This window comes from Oryza glaberrima, chromosome 2 (assembly GCF_000147395.1).
Source record: "Oryza glaberrima chromosome 2, OglaRS2, whole genome shotgun sequence".
Classification (NCBI taxonomy): Eukaryota; Viridiplantae; Streptophyta; class Magnoliopsida; order Poales; family Poaceae; genus Oryza; species Oryza glaberrima.
Genome location: NC_068327.1, coordinates 21,750,678 through 21,764,271, shown reverse-complemented (window position 1 = coordinate 21,764,271; position 13,594 = coordinate 21,750,678). Strand labels below are relative to the sequence as shown.

The following is a 13,594-nucleotide window of genomic DNA, read 5'->3' as shown; positions in this document are numbered from 1 at the left end:
TTATTTGGAAGAGGTTGTGATTAAAGAACTGCAACAAACTCCCCACACAGCTAGCAGTTCCGACTTCCGACTTCCGATACTGAAGTCACCGTCGACCCTTCACTGGTTGACCAAAGTCAAGGATGGAGCAAAGAAACAAGCGCACGCCATTATTCCTTTTCAGTACAGGACTACAGGTCTCAACGTGACAGTACACATCCGACCAGCCGCACGCATGCACGGATCGGATGCTGCTACGTACGGTCCGCCCAAGTGCGCACTAGAAGGTGAACTTGAACACCATGTTGTGCTCGTACACCTGCCCCGGCCGGACGATCTGCGACGGGAAGCTCGGGTGGTTCACGGCGTCGGGGAACCCCTGCGTCTCCAAGCACAGCGCGCCGTACCGGCCGTACACCTTCCCGCCCTTGCCGCGCACGCCGGCGAGCCCGTTGCTCGTGTAGAACTGCACCCCCGGCTGGTCCGCCCACACCTCCATCGCCCGCCCCGTCGCGCCGTCGCGGACCTCCGCCACCGGCCGGAGCCGCCGCCGCTCGCCGTCGGCTGCGGCGCCGTCCACGGCGTAGTTGGTGTCGTAACCGGAGACGGCGCCGCGGGGAACGGCGGCGCCGACGATGCGCGCGCCCACCGGGGCGCCGGCGAGGAAGTCGTAGGGCGTGCCGGCCACGGGCGCGACCCGCCCCGTCGGGATGAGCGTCGCGGCGTCCACGGGCGTGTACCGCGACGCGTGGATCCGCACCGTCTCGGCGAGGACGCTGGCGGCGCCGCTGCCCTCGCCGGCGAGGTTCCAGTAGGCGTGGTGGGCGAGGTTCACCGGCGTGGCCTTGCCCCGCGCCGTCGCGTTCATGCGCACGGCCAGCACGTAGGGGCGGGGCAGCTCGTACGTCACGTACACGTCCAGGTCGCCCGGAAAACCTGGTTAACCAAAAAAGGTACTAAAAAAGGGAGACGATGTTGGATAACATTTCATAGCAGCAGTTCATCGCAATCTTGGACAAATTTCAGCATATGCTTTTGGCCTTTTGGGTTTATAGATTAATTCTCTCGCATTCGTACTGCTATGGTTCGAGTTAAAATGTGCAGAATGTTTGATGACATTGTGCTCTACACTGCTAGTACTAATATTTCAAGATTTTTGTCGATAGAGCACTTGATAGGTTCTCTCAATAAAAATGAGTTGCATGCATATGCACTATATGCAAATTGCAGTAGTGCTCTGCTGCCTTTTTGCCTTCCCTTTTCTTTTTTATCCTCCTGAAATGTTTGCCATAATGTCTTTAGTAGTATAGTGTGCGCATGAGGCTCGCTGTGCTGCAACACATCGTGGAAGTACAGCAAGCTTTTCCATGATGAGAAAGGATGAGAAAAGCACATTGCATATGCAGGAAAAACGCCCACTTCCCCCTCAAAATGTGAATATATATGTGATAGAAGTGGACCGCAGGATGCCGTTGGCAGTGCTTGCTACTTTGCTAGTGCCAAAGTTAAATATGCATCCAGTTTGCTCAGGTGTTTCTTAAAGCAAAAAATGTTATCGCAGGAAGAAACAGAACATAATATATGCAATTCATCATTAGCCAATTAGGCTAGCACGAGATCATCGATCAGTTACTACCTTGCTCCCCGTCGAAGCTGTGGTAGTACAGCGTGATGCGCGGCGAGTCGCCGCCGGCGACGTGCTCCTTCACCGTCCATATGACCTTGCTGAATCCACGGTGACCACCTAAGCAAAGCAAGAGCAAGAGCAAAGACGATGAAGCATGAACAATGAGTTAGTGACAGCTAGACTGACAGATCACTGAAAGAGTTTAGCCAGCCGGCGATCCGGCACAGGGGATGAGATCACACTGTACACATGCGGCCTGTGTTACCGTGGAGCGAGTTGTTGCCGTCGTTGCGGAACAGCCGGTAGGTCTTCCCGTCCAGCGTGAACCGCGCGTTGGCGATCCTGTTGGCTACGCGGCCGATCAGTCCTCCGAAGTAGGCCGTCCCGTTCTGAATTAATGTGCACGCCACATTCATTCACAAGCCAACTTTGATTCAGAAAAGAAAATTTATTTGGGCCACTTAATTTGAGAGTGAACAATTTGTTTGAGATCTGTTTATCTATATATACTGTAGTAATACATCAGTGATCAGCAAGAAGGGAAGAGGATGAAGAAACAGAGGGGATTATGTATGATCTTACAACGTATTCAGCAACTGTATCGTAGCCAAGGACTACATCAGCCAAATTCCCTACAGGGAAAAGAAAACCAAAACGTATGAATTCACAAATGCTCTGAAGGTACAAAAAACAAGGATTATGCACCACAAAACGTATGAAGTCGCAATGTGCTAAATAAAAGCACCTATAAAAATAAAGAGGATATGCACCACAATTCCACAAACTCAACTGCAAAATTCAGAAGAACCATATACCTTTGGAATCGGGAAGAATCACAGACATGAGAGTAGCTCCCCAGTTGGTGACCCTGATGGAGAAATCCCCCTTCTTCAGCTCATACACCCCAACCATCTTCCTCCCCGCCGTTGCATTGGCATTGGCTCTGCCGGACAAGCCGAGGGCCACAAGGCACAAGAAGGCAAGAACAGTCAGTGTAAGCACAGCTTTTGCCATGTTGACAACAAAGCCTAGCTTCTTCTCGCTATGCAGCCTGCACAGTGGCCACCTGCTACTTTATATGCAGATGCAAAGGCAATGGCGATGTCTAGTGGATTTAAAGTGATCTCCATCTTGGTTTGTGTGAGACCTTCCGTTCTCGAGGTTTTCAGTGAGAGGATACGGTGGTCCAGCGCCTCATGCTGTGCCGCAGTTTCGCCGTCTGCTTTGCTTCCATCTCCTGTGCATAATCAGCTAAAATGGCTGCACATTTGCCTGATCTGCTGTAGTGCTTTGCGCTGTTGCGCATCTGTGTAGTTGTGTCGTGAAGATTTCTGGCTACGGCTTGTGCACTTATTGCTACCAACCAACACCTGTTGCTAGTTGCTACTACTACGTGCAACAGAGTTGGATGCTGCATTGCTGCAATTGCAATGTATGGGCGTAGTTGTTTCAACATTACAACGCAATTCGGCTGTGCAAAAATAGTGATTCGACGAACATTATATTGCAACTCTGATCAGCGACAAAGCCACCGTCGTAGAGAAGCATAGGGAAAGCTATTTAAGCTCTCAAGGGCATGCAAACTACCCTACGTCCCACTCATTTATTACGGGTGTGTTTGGTTACCGGCCATACTGTGCTACAACTAACGTTAGGTAAGTTGTGACAGCCACAAAAGTATGGTGGACAAATTGCTAGCCACAAAGTGTGGTAAAGTTGACAAAAAAATTGAGCCTATAACATATAGAACATGCTATTGAAAAAGTGTGGCAAGCCACAACTGTGGCAGTGAACCAAACACATGTCTAACAAACTGTGGCAGCCAAAAGTGTGGTGTGACAAAGTGTGGCCATGAACCAAACACCCCCTACATGTCAATCAAATTATTATATTTAAAATAACTGATAAAAAAGATTAATATGTAATAGATCACTCTACAAACATACGAGTTTAAATTTAACTTCTACAAATTATAACAAAATTAACAAATTAAACTTTTACTTGTATGCTTATATTCACAACCAAATTTGTAGTTGTAACAAAAATAGCAAATTAAACTCTATATATTCACAGATAAATTTGTTTTTTACAACTTGTAAAATTCGTATGTTTGCAGAGTGATATATTATGTATTAATCTATCTTATTATTATTTTGAAAAAAAATCATAATCATTTCGTTAATATGTGGTAATAAACGAGTGGACATATATCCACACGAGTGATTAAAAGAGTTTCTCATTTTCACCGTGCGGTTAGATCAAATGTAGCTTTGTATGTTTATATAAGGATATGTAATACAACAACATGTGTTGTCTAATTGTTTAAGAATTTTTCACAACTATTCAGGCAGCGTTTAAGAAACGATAACACATTTAGGGCTTGTTTGGTCCGTGACAAATTTACCCAAGCCAAAAAATGGTAATGTCAATATATTTGTCATGCATTTGGCGTTTGTAGCTTAAAAAAAAAGCATGCTAAATTATTTGGTTTAGTTGAATTGGGCCAAAATACAACTTTGGTAGCAAACCGAACAAAATGCCAGCCAATTTTTGCCAAAATATTTGGCAGTGATCAATTTTGTCATTGGCAAAATGGTGGCAAGGTTGGCAAGGTCAGAAATGTCAAAGAACCAAATATTCGTCTTGAATTTCTGAGAATCATCGACTAGATGATTCTATATTGTAGCAGAAAGAAATGTCTGATTATTACATATACATTTCATTCACAAGAACCGCAGCTTAATGCCTTTTCCACCCGAAAAACCCCCTGACAAGTTCATGTCGACGTCGAAACTTATGAAATCCCCTGACAAGTTCATGTCTACTACATTTTATTCACAACGAACTCAAAACATTTGAAATCCCCTGACAAGTTCATGCCCTGAGACTTGAATCTTGACACGATAATAACATCAAAACAATCTATGAAGTTTCATACCAGCCTAACATCTATATGAGCTATAGAATCTCTTTCTTTTTTTCTCTTCGTTTTTTTTCCTCCGTTTTTTGAGATGCAGAAACTGACACTGATTTTCTCACACGAGCGCTGCTGCTTCAGAGCTCGTCGACGTCGACGTTCCTGAAGCTCCCGCCGAGCAACGACAGGAGGCCGCCACCGTGCACCCTCCCCTCGGGGACGACGAGCCCTCCTCCCTCTCTGCCCCTGCCCATCGACGACGGCGGCGGCAGCGGCGGCGGCGCCGACGAGCACGACGACTTCATGGAGTTCGGGACCAGCACCTGAGGAGGTATCAGCTCTTGCCTCCTCGCCGCGCCGTCGCAGGCGTCGGAGTACTCCGACGCCGTGCTGACGCCGGAGGACGAGTAGCCGTTGTTCATGGCGCCGATGAGGCCGTGGAAGAGCCCTGGACCGATCATGCTCCCGCCGCCGCCGGCGCGACGCTGCTGTGAGGCCATGAGCGTGCCGTGCGCGGCGCAGAGGCCGCTCCGCCCGCGGGCGAACTTCTCGCAGCCGGTGGCCCAGGTGCAGCGCTTGCCGCCGCCGTGGGCCTTGCAGAACTCCGTGCTCCCCTGCGCGCTCTTGGCGCAGCCGTCGACCCTGCACCGCTTGCCGCCGCCGTGCTTGACGCAGCAGTCCGTGCGGCCGCGGGCGCTCTTGCCGCACCCGGGCACCGTGCACCGCTTCCCGCCGCCGTGCGCCACGCAGAAGCTGGTGCCGCCGTGGACGCTCTTGGGGCAGAGCCCGCCGCCCTCGAACATGCACCGCTTCCCGCCGCCGTGCGCCTTGCACAGCGGCGTGCTCCCCTCCGCGCCCTTGAGGCACCCGTCGAACACGCACCGCTTGCCGCCGCCGTGCGCCTTGCAGTACAGCGTGCTCCCCTGCGCGCCCTTGCGGCAGTCCGGGTACTGGCACCGCCGCCCGCCGCCGTGGGAGATGCAGAGCCCGACCCTCCCCTCCGCGCTCCGGATGCAGCCCTCGACCGAACACCTCTTCCCTCCGCCATGCTTGATGCACCGCCCGGACTTCCCCCGCGCGGCCTTCGGGCAGCCCTGGTGCCCGCACCGGCGACCGCCGCCGTGGGCGATGCAGTGATCCGTCTTCCCCTCGGCGCTCTTGGTGCAGCCGAGCTGCATGCACCGGCGGCCACCGCCATGCGCCTTGCAGTAGGCCGTGCGGCTCTCGGCGCCCTTGTGGCACCCGGGCTTCTGGCACCTCTGCCCGCCGCCATGGGCGATGCACAGCCCCGACGCGCCTCGCGCTCCTTTGGAGCACCCCTTGAACCTGCACTTCTTCGGATGCCGGCGTTGCGACTGCGCCGCCGCCGCCGCCGGCTGCGTCGTCACAGGATTGGTCACCTCCGTGACCACGTCGGAGCTCACACCGAACGAGGTCTCCGTCATGGTCGCCGAAGGCTCAGGCTCAGGCTCAGGGCTGAGCTGACGAACGACGCGACGCCGCGCATGGCCATGGCGCGCGCCACCACCACTCACGGTGTTGTCCGTGTGATCCGCCACGACATCATGACGAGCCTCTTCAGGAGCCGACGCGTTGGGCCGAGGCGCGAAGAGCAGCGACGGCATGTACCCACCGGAGCTCCTCCTCGCCGACGTCGAGCCCTCATCGACGGCGGCGGCGAAGGAGATGATGTTCCCAGCAGGCGCTTCTTCCAGATGCTGAATCGTCGCGCCACCATGATCTCCCCGATGAAGCCCAAGGCTGAGCACCCCTGGCTCGGTGAAGGAGAAGCTCCTCTGGCTGAACAATGTCGCCGGCGCCGGCGCTTTCGACCTGCGCGCCGCGGAGGAGCCCATCTCCGGCGATGGACCCAATCCAAGAACCAACCCGCAGCCGTCATCTTGCGCAGACACACCATGACCCGACCTCCGGTTGTTACCTCTCTTGTAATGGATACTACTGTTCTCCATTGATGAACCCAGGTGGTCTAGGCAAGAAGAGCTCCGTCCATGGCTGTCCATGGTGTAGCTTGCCACAGAGTGTCCCATTATCACAACTGCGGAATTATCCATCAGATGTGGGTTTCCGCGGCGAATGATTTCCGCAAAACCGTTATTCATCTAGGCTAAGTAATCCTGCAATGTACAGAAGGTGGAAGAAACAACGAGACAAAGATAGATCAGGTGCTTCTTGATCTTGTTCTATATGTGCACTGGAGAGTAGACGAAGTGGAAGAAAATCAGCAGCAGCGAAGTACCGATGAGTCCACCACTGACAAAACCCGATGTGTCCGCCCTGTCCATGAACTTACTGTCTGGATTTCAGGAAAATTTTGATCCAGACTGTACTTCAACTCTGACGGGCTAGACCATCTGAGATAGTGATGTTAATTCTCTGGTAGTTGAGCATCAAGAAGCAGCAGGTTGTAGCCAGATAATTTCTGTCTGATGGAAAAAATTTACCAGACTGAAAAGTCCTGCAATAGGATGGAAATGGTAAGTCAGCTCAAGATCATGCCACAAACGACTGTAGGATTGGTAGCATCATCAAATGCATAATTAGAAAAGGACAGTCTAGACTTCTTTGCACAGGGATCTTCAGGAAGAACAAACAATCAAGTCTTGGGAATGACTTTGAATTGCTGAAACTGAAGACTTTTAGGAGCTACAGGTTTTTTGTGCTTCTAATTTCATTTTCTGTAACAGTGCTCGTACAATCTCTGTTTCTCTGACTGATTACATGGTTCCACTAAAATTTTAATTGCTGTCTTCCCAACAGGAGTTCAAGATCAAGCTTAATTGCAGTGAGGAAGTCAGCTACTCCTGACCATTAATTCATTGATCACAACAGCTACAACACACCACGAAACTATCATCGAAGGAAACTTTATCTCGGTAGAATGACTAATGTTTCGGTAGAGTGAATGTTTACAAGAAATACATTTTAATATTTTGCACGTTATAAAATTTTAAACTTTGTTTTCGTAGGCAAACTAGTTATTCCATTTATCAAGAGGGGAGTTAAACAGAATTAGTCAGATACAGGAATTCAAGCTAAACCCAAGGTCTCACCTAATAAATAATCACGAAATGTTTATTAGACCAAATTTTAGTTTGAACTCATAATTACATATACCTTCTAAATATTTAAGAAATATAAAGGCGTGTCCAGTACATAATAAAAGTCAAAACTTCCGCACATCCACATATCAACAGAGTCCCCCCATCATTTTTTCTTGACAAAAATGGGTTGGCTAGCAACTTGACTGAAATTTTTAGCAATTCTAATTAGAACCCCAGCACGTCATGCTAACTATGTTGACAATTAAGCAGATGAACTGAATCACATAAATCTCATGCTGCATAACTAAGAACGGATCAGTGCAATTAATCGCCACTTTCTCATAGAATTACTGCTTAATTTAGCATGTTCATGTCGTACCTAACAGAGCAAACATGCCAGATCGTTTCTTCACCGTACAAACCGCATATTCAGCTTAATAACCATGAACATACACATATTTTTTTAGGACAATTGGAATCTCTGATTCAGTTGACTACACGATCGGTAACCGACGAAAAGAGAACATCACTAGCATGAGATGCTACCTGTGCATGTGATGTTCTATTGGATTCAAAACAAGATTCATACGTATGACCAAGCGAACAGCTAACTAAACAACCCTGACCACAAACGTAGGTGTCACCTTGAGCCTTGGCTTGCATGAGACAAGCTGAATAGCTTGGTGGTATTCTAGTAGGACCCATGGCTGTGAAAACCATTTCAGATTTACGTGGGAAAAATACCTGAAACTACCTAAACCGCAGCAACTCCGATACAAATCCGTACCATACTAAGAGAGTATATTCATGTCCTGGACTAAAAGAATTAACTACGTTTATAGGGTGTGGCTGTTTGCTAAGGTGTTCTATGAGGAACAAATCAAGCGAAATTCTTCCGTTTTTTATATGGAAAACTGTTTCAGTTTATGCAGCAAGCTTCAAGGTGGAAGAGAAAATAATCACATATATGAGCTTCCCTACAACTTTGTCCAATATCTGTCACAATTTGTAAACAGTACCTCGATATCTGGTTTTGAAGAGAGAAAAGCTAAATCTAAAGAGAAAATATCAGCAAATTCGCTCACACTTCCTACCGCACAAGCTTCGAGAAACCCAGCAAAACAAACAAAAAATCTTGTGAATTCCCACAAACCAACCAAACAAACAAAGCAGGGCACACGCGACAGATCTAACTAAAATCGCGCAAACAATTCCCTAACCGAAGCCCATCCATGGACATCAACCTGAAGAGAGAGACTCGAATCGCTACAGGGAAATCAAGAACTCACCCGCAGAAGAAATTTTTTTAAAAAAAATAACTAACACACATGCAGACCTAACCGAATATTCTTGCGACTCTACTACCCATACATACCAGGAAGCAGACATAGATCGATCAGAGCAAAGGTAGAAACAACCAAAAGATTAATTTCGCCCAGGGAATTGAACAAGAGGGCGTGGATTTGGGAGGAGAGGAAAAAACCAGAGGAGGGAATCACCTATAGCTAGTAGAATCTCGGAATCTCAAACGGAGGAGACGAGACGAGACGAAACGACTCCGGTGGCTGGCTGAGAGAGAGAGAGAGAGAGAGAGAGAGAGAGATTTGATTAGAGTGAGAAGAGAGCGTATTTATGGCCGTCAAGCTGATGGTGGCGTCTTCCGGTGGCTCGGCTCGTTGGCGGCTCGCTGCCGCGCCGACGTCAAGATGACGCGGCTGCTGCCGCTGCGCGCACGAGCACTGTATCGGCTCGGCTCAAGCCGACGAGAGCCGCGGCGTGTGTGGTGCAGGTTTGGTTTTCCTCTCGCTCTCGTTTGGTTGTGGTGGTCTACATTTTCGGATGGTGGACTTTTCTTCCTCTGCTGCGAGTGGTCACCTTGGTTACTTTTGTTCAACCGTGACAGCATTATTTCCGAACGGAATTTCGATGGTGATGTTTTCAGCACCTCGCTGTTGTCACAAATTTGCAGAGTAAAAAAAGGATTAGTCTTACTTTCTGTATCATCTATCGACGATGTAAATGTGGTATATATAGAAAGAATCGTGTGGGTTAAGAGGTTTGTGGTATGAAACTTACGTGTGTACGTAAAAGAAAAAGGACAAAAAAAGTGGTTCCGCGAGAAAAGTATTAATGCTATTTGGTTGCTTGAGATATCAATTCTTCATGACAACAATGGAGTATTGCACTAACTCGAAAGAGTTCGATCGCCATGTCTCTTAGAGCTTTAAAACAACAGTTATTCGAGACACGGCTCCTGTCAAACAAATGTGCTGAATGTGTAAGGAGGACAAATACTAGTATGATCTTAATTTTTTTCCTTCTACATACCACATATCAAAGCAAGTACAATAATGGGCTAATAGCTTGCGTGCATAAGATTTTAACATATTTGGCAGAGAGATAAAAGCTGAGAGAGAAAAGCGAACGACTAAATTGTCACCGGCTCAAGCGTCGATGCCTAGATACTTTTTCTGACACAGCCTTGTGCAAGTGAGGAGGCAGCCGTGAAAAGTCAATAGAAAAATAGAACATGAGCTTACTCTCTCTATTCTTTAAAAAAAAAGACAACCTAGTACTATGACAACGAATCTGGATATAAAGTATATATATTTGTTGTACTATGATGTGTCACATCCTAATACTAGTTTGCTTTTTTTTAAGGACAGAGGGAGTAAAACACAGCCAAGGTCCTGAAATGAATGCATTAGGTAAAGCAAGACTATAGCCAGTTACTGTATTTAGTGTGATTTAGTACTATTAGATGATGTGGTAGATTTTAGAACTAACAGTTGATGGTACTATTAAACTTGCTCTCAATGGTACATGTTTGAATAAACAGCCAAAGGAAGATAAACGGCACAAGCTATGCAGGGCAAATTCAGGTGAGAATGCTGGGAAAAAGAACCCCACATGAGGTCTCTGGACCTCAGGCACAGGCAGTCACTCGTTCGTGCCGTCTCTTTCAGCAAAAAGTAGATCGGGGCCACGGCGAAAAGTCCTCTGCAGCGACGCGACGATGCGCGATTGGCCGTGCCATTACGTGCACAGGCTGCATCTCCCAGGGCCTCTCATTGGGTTTTGGATCTTTTCTACAACAGACCAAGGAGAGAGGAGCCGATCGATCAGTGAATTGGTCCGGTTGGTAGCCCGGATTCTTGCTTGAGTAGTGGACCATCCCCAATTATTGTTGCCCGGTGTGTGTGACCACTTGCATTTATATTGTTGGTGTTTAGATGTGTTCGAGTCTCTTCGTTGCAAAATATAAGGAGTTTTAGTTAGATGGGATACATCCTGTTGTGAAACAAATCTTTAGGAGATAAGTTTCTTGTGGGCCAATCCGAACCAGAGTAGAGATGAGGTCTATCTCCTCCGAAGACCCCTATATATACAGGGCAGGGTGTGACATCTATGGCTAATGGCTAGCTTGTATTCCAGATGAGATCTATAATGAAGAGAGAGAGCTCCACCCTATATTTGTGTTCATTGTCTACTTCTGCAATGTTCTTGAGGGCAAAGGGAAGGGTGCGGTTGTTCTACATCATCTCACGCCTCTACTGCTGTGGGAGGGACAGGGAACGGATCCGGTGATCCGCTAATAGGCGCGTTGGTTTACAACACATCCTAATTCTACGAATCTAGATGGATGTGTCCCATCCAACCAAAACTCCTTATATTTTGGGACGAAAGGAGTAGGAGTTATACTACTACTATTGTGTTATGTTATGTGACTGCTACTAATTTTATGTATACACCCCCGCAAAAGAAAATTATGTATTCACATTTGGACCATTGTATGCTTATTATAGTTGAATGTTGATTTTAAATGGGATGTGAATTGCAGTTGGCTTGGGTCAATCTGCTATATATGATATGTGAATGAGCTAGGTTGGTGGATGCATCATGGATGTGAATTTTAGTACATGCATGATTTGGATTCACTAGGTTGCTGGATGGTATGTGATCATATATATTCTTCCATGACCACGACATCTAGCGAAATTTGTTAACTAGTGGGTTAAATTTTAAAGTTATTTTAATGACAACAAATCTATCCAATCGTATCAAAGGCAAAGTCCAACTAAACAACGAGAACATTGGCCTTTGTGATTTCCCATGATGTTCCCTTTCCTCAGTGCTTTTAATAGTTTATTTGTATTAGCTAGGGTAGCCATTTGTTTTAAGAGAGTCGAGTACGAGGGACTAGATTGTCCTCTCTTAAAATAGAGAAGAGAAGGAAAGTATCGTGTGCAAACCCTGTTAATAAGACTAGCCATCAACCCATATGTTACATGGATTATTAATATTGATATTATAAATATTAAAGTCTAATCATATGCTAGATATATCGGTTAGTCCTCGAACTATAGAATCTTAGATATAAAGAAGAGTACACACTAGATACAACTTTCTATAGTTAATTTTAAGTTTAAATAAATGAAAATACTGTTTTTGAAACCAAGATAGTTACAACTTCATATTTATTACTAGCTCCCCAAAATAACTTCAATTTTCATTGAGCCCACATACACCAATACAAAAGCACAAATAATACAATATCCTACACTTTATCAAATTCCACTACAGATTTCCCCACTTTATCTTTTCTATATCTCTCACTTTCATATACTCCAGTGCGATGATTGCTGAAACATTAAGTTATTTTGGGATAATAAGATGCTGCAAAATGAAATTATCTTGCGAAGGAGGAGTATTTCTAAATTTCACAATTACTAAATCTTGGAAAAGCTAAAACTAAAGTCTATGGTATTTCCAATTGTAGGTTTAATCTAATATGAAATATTGTTATAATCTATGGTCACGATAATACGATCTACGTAAGTAGCAAATATTTTTTTTTCCTAGTTAACACGGAGCTTCCTTAGAATGGCCAATTAGTATAGTTATATATATATATATATATATTCTTTTGCAAGGTTACAAATAAGAACTTAAAGCTTTGTTTGGTAATATGGTGAATTATGATAATATTTTTTAGTGACATTTCTATTTCTTTTTTCCTAATCATAGTTTGATTCCTCAAAGCCAAAATTTTATCATTCATGTGTTTCCAAAGCAATTTAAAGTGACTAAGTGAGAATAGCTCAACTATTTATGTTCTTTTTAGTGAAACATGTTCACTTGGTTTAAGTTCTAATCTTGATACGGGTGTTTGGATATACGGCTAACTATTATTTTAGTGATAAGCATCTATAATGACTTTATCAATATCAACATATACTGATGGTGCTCATAGAAGTATGGTGTATATGCGTGCACGTTTGTAGGGATAATTACGTGTTCAGAGCGTATCCGTTTGTACTGTGCGTGTTTTGAAAAAAGAACTGCTAAGGTGAGTTGAGCATAATAATTCCAAATTTGTATTGGATGATTGCAGGAAGATAAAATATCCATCCAAACTAAATAAAAAGGAGCATAATAGATTCTCTTCATGCCATGATCCCTTAGGACCCTTACAAAAGCTACTTTTCCTAGGATTAACTCCATTTATGTCCAAACATGCACCCTTTCTCTCAAAGATGTCTAAGACATTTCAACACAAAAATTTGTTTATGCTTCCATCCCATTTATATATCGAATAGAATCCTGATTGGTGACTACTGACATAGTGTCGCCCACTGCCCCCCATAATTTCTCCCAAATCATGGTGGTGCCGCAAATAATTGCCTTGCGTCGCTTCTTCTTTCCACTGATGGATTGATGTGCTCCTGGCAGGATGAGCCGCGGCTCATCGGCTGTACAGCTCGGCTCAGTGTGGGGGAGCGGCTCGGCTCGGCTCCGGCCCCACCGGCTCTGGACGTGCCGTTCACGCGCCCGAGGCGCGCGCCCCGTTAAAAAGAAAAACATAGGGCCTCCCCACCCACCGGAGCACCCCTACCACCACACGCGCGGCCCACCGACAGGGGTGGCCCACGCCGTGCCATGCCCCACTTGTCAGTGACCGTATAGGAATCTCTTGCACTAGGATTCCAAGGTGACGCCCCTGTGGGC

At 46.2% G+C, this 13,594-nt stretch overlaps 2 protein-coding genes across 4 annotated transcripts; both read right to left on the bottom strand.

Moving 5' to 3' along the window:
- On the bottom strand, positions 1-2,679 carry LOC127763780 (uncharacterized). The gene is made up of 5 exons (XM_052288575.1): positions 2,422-2,679; positions 2,189-2,238; positions 1,872-1,995; positions 1,616-1,723; positions 1-915 (listed from the first exon to the last, which is right to left on the bottom strand). Exons 1-5 carry the CDS (start codon positions 2,618-2,620, stop codon positions 260-262), a joined length of 1,137 nt encoding a protein of 378 aa, XP_052144535.1. The 5' UTR covers positions 2,621-2,679; the 3' UTR covers positions 1-259.
- A 1,721-nt stretch (positions 2,680-4,400) lies between these two features.
- LOC127761016 (uncharacterized) lies at positions 4,401-9,180 on the bottom strand. Of its 3 annotated transcripts, XM_052285222.1 has the most exons (3): positions 9,085-9,180; positions 6,781-6,999; positions 4,401-6,658 (listed from the first exon to the last, which is right to left on the bottom strand). In XM_052285222.1, the coding sequence occupies exon 3, from the start codon at positions 6,641-6,643 to the stop codon at positions 4,661-4,663; it is 1,983 nt and encodes a 660-aa protein (XP_052141182.1). In that variant the 5' UTR covers positions 6,644-6,658; positions 6,781-6,999; positions 9,085-9,180; the 3' UTR covers positions 4,401-4,660. The 3 variants fall into 3 exon arrangements, with proteins under 3 accessions (XP_052141182.1, XP_052141181.1, XP_052141183.1); XM_052285221.1 differs by having other exon boundaries at positions 4,401-6,999; XM_052285223.1 differs by having other exon boundaries at positions 4,401-6,999; positions 8,961-9,091.
- Between the last annotated feature and the right edge of the window lie 4,414 nt (positions 9,181-13,594).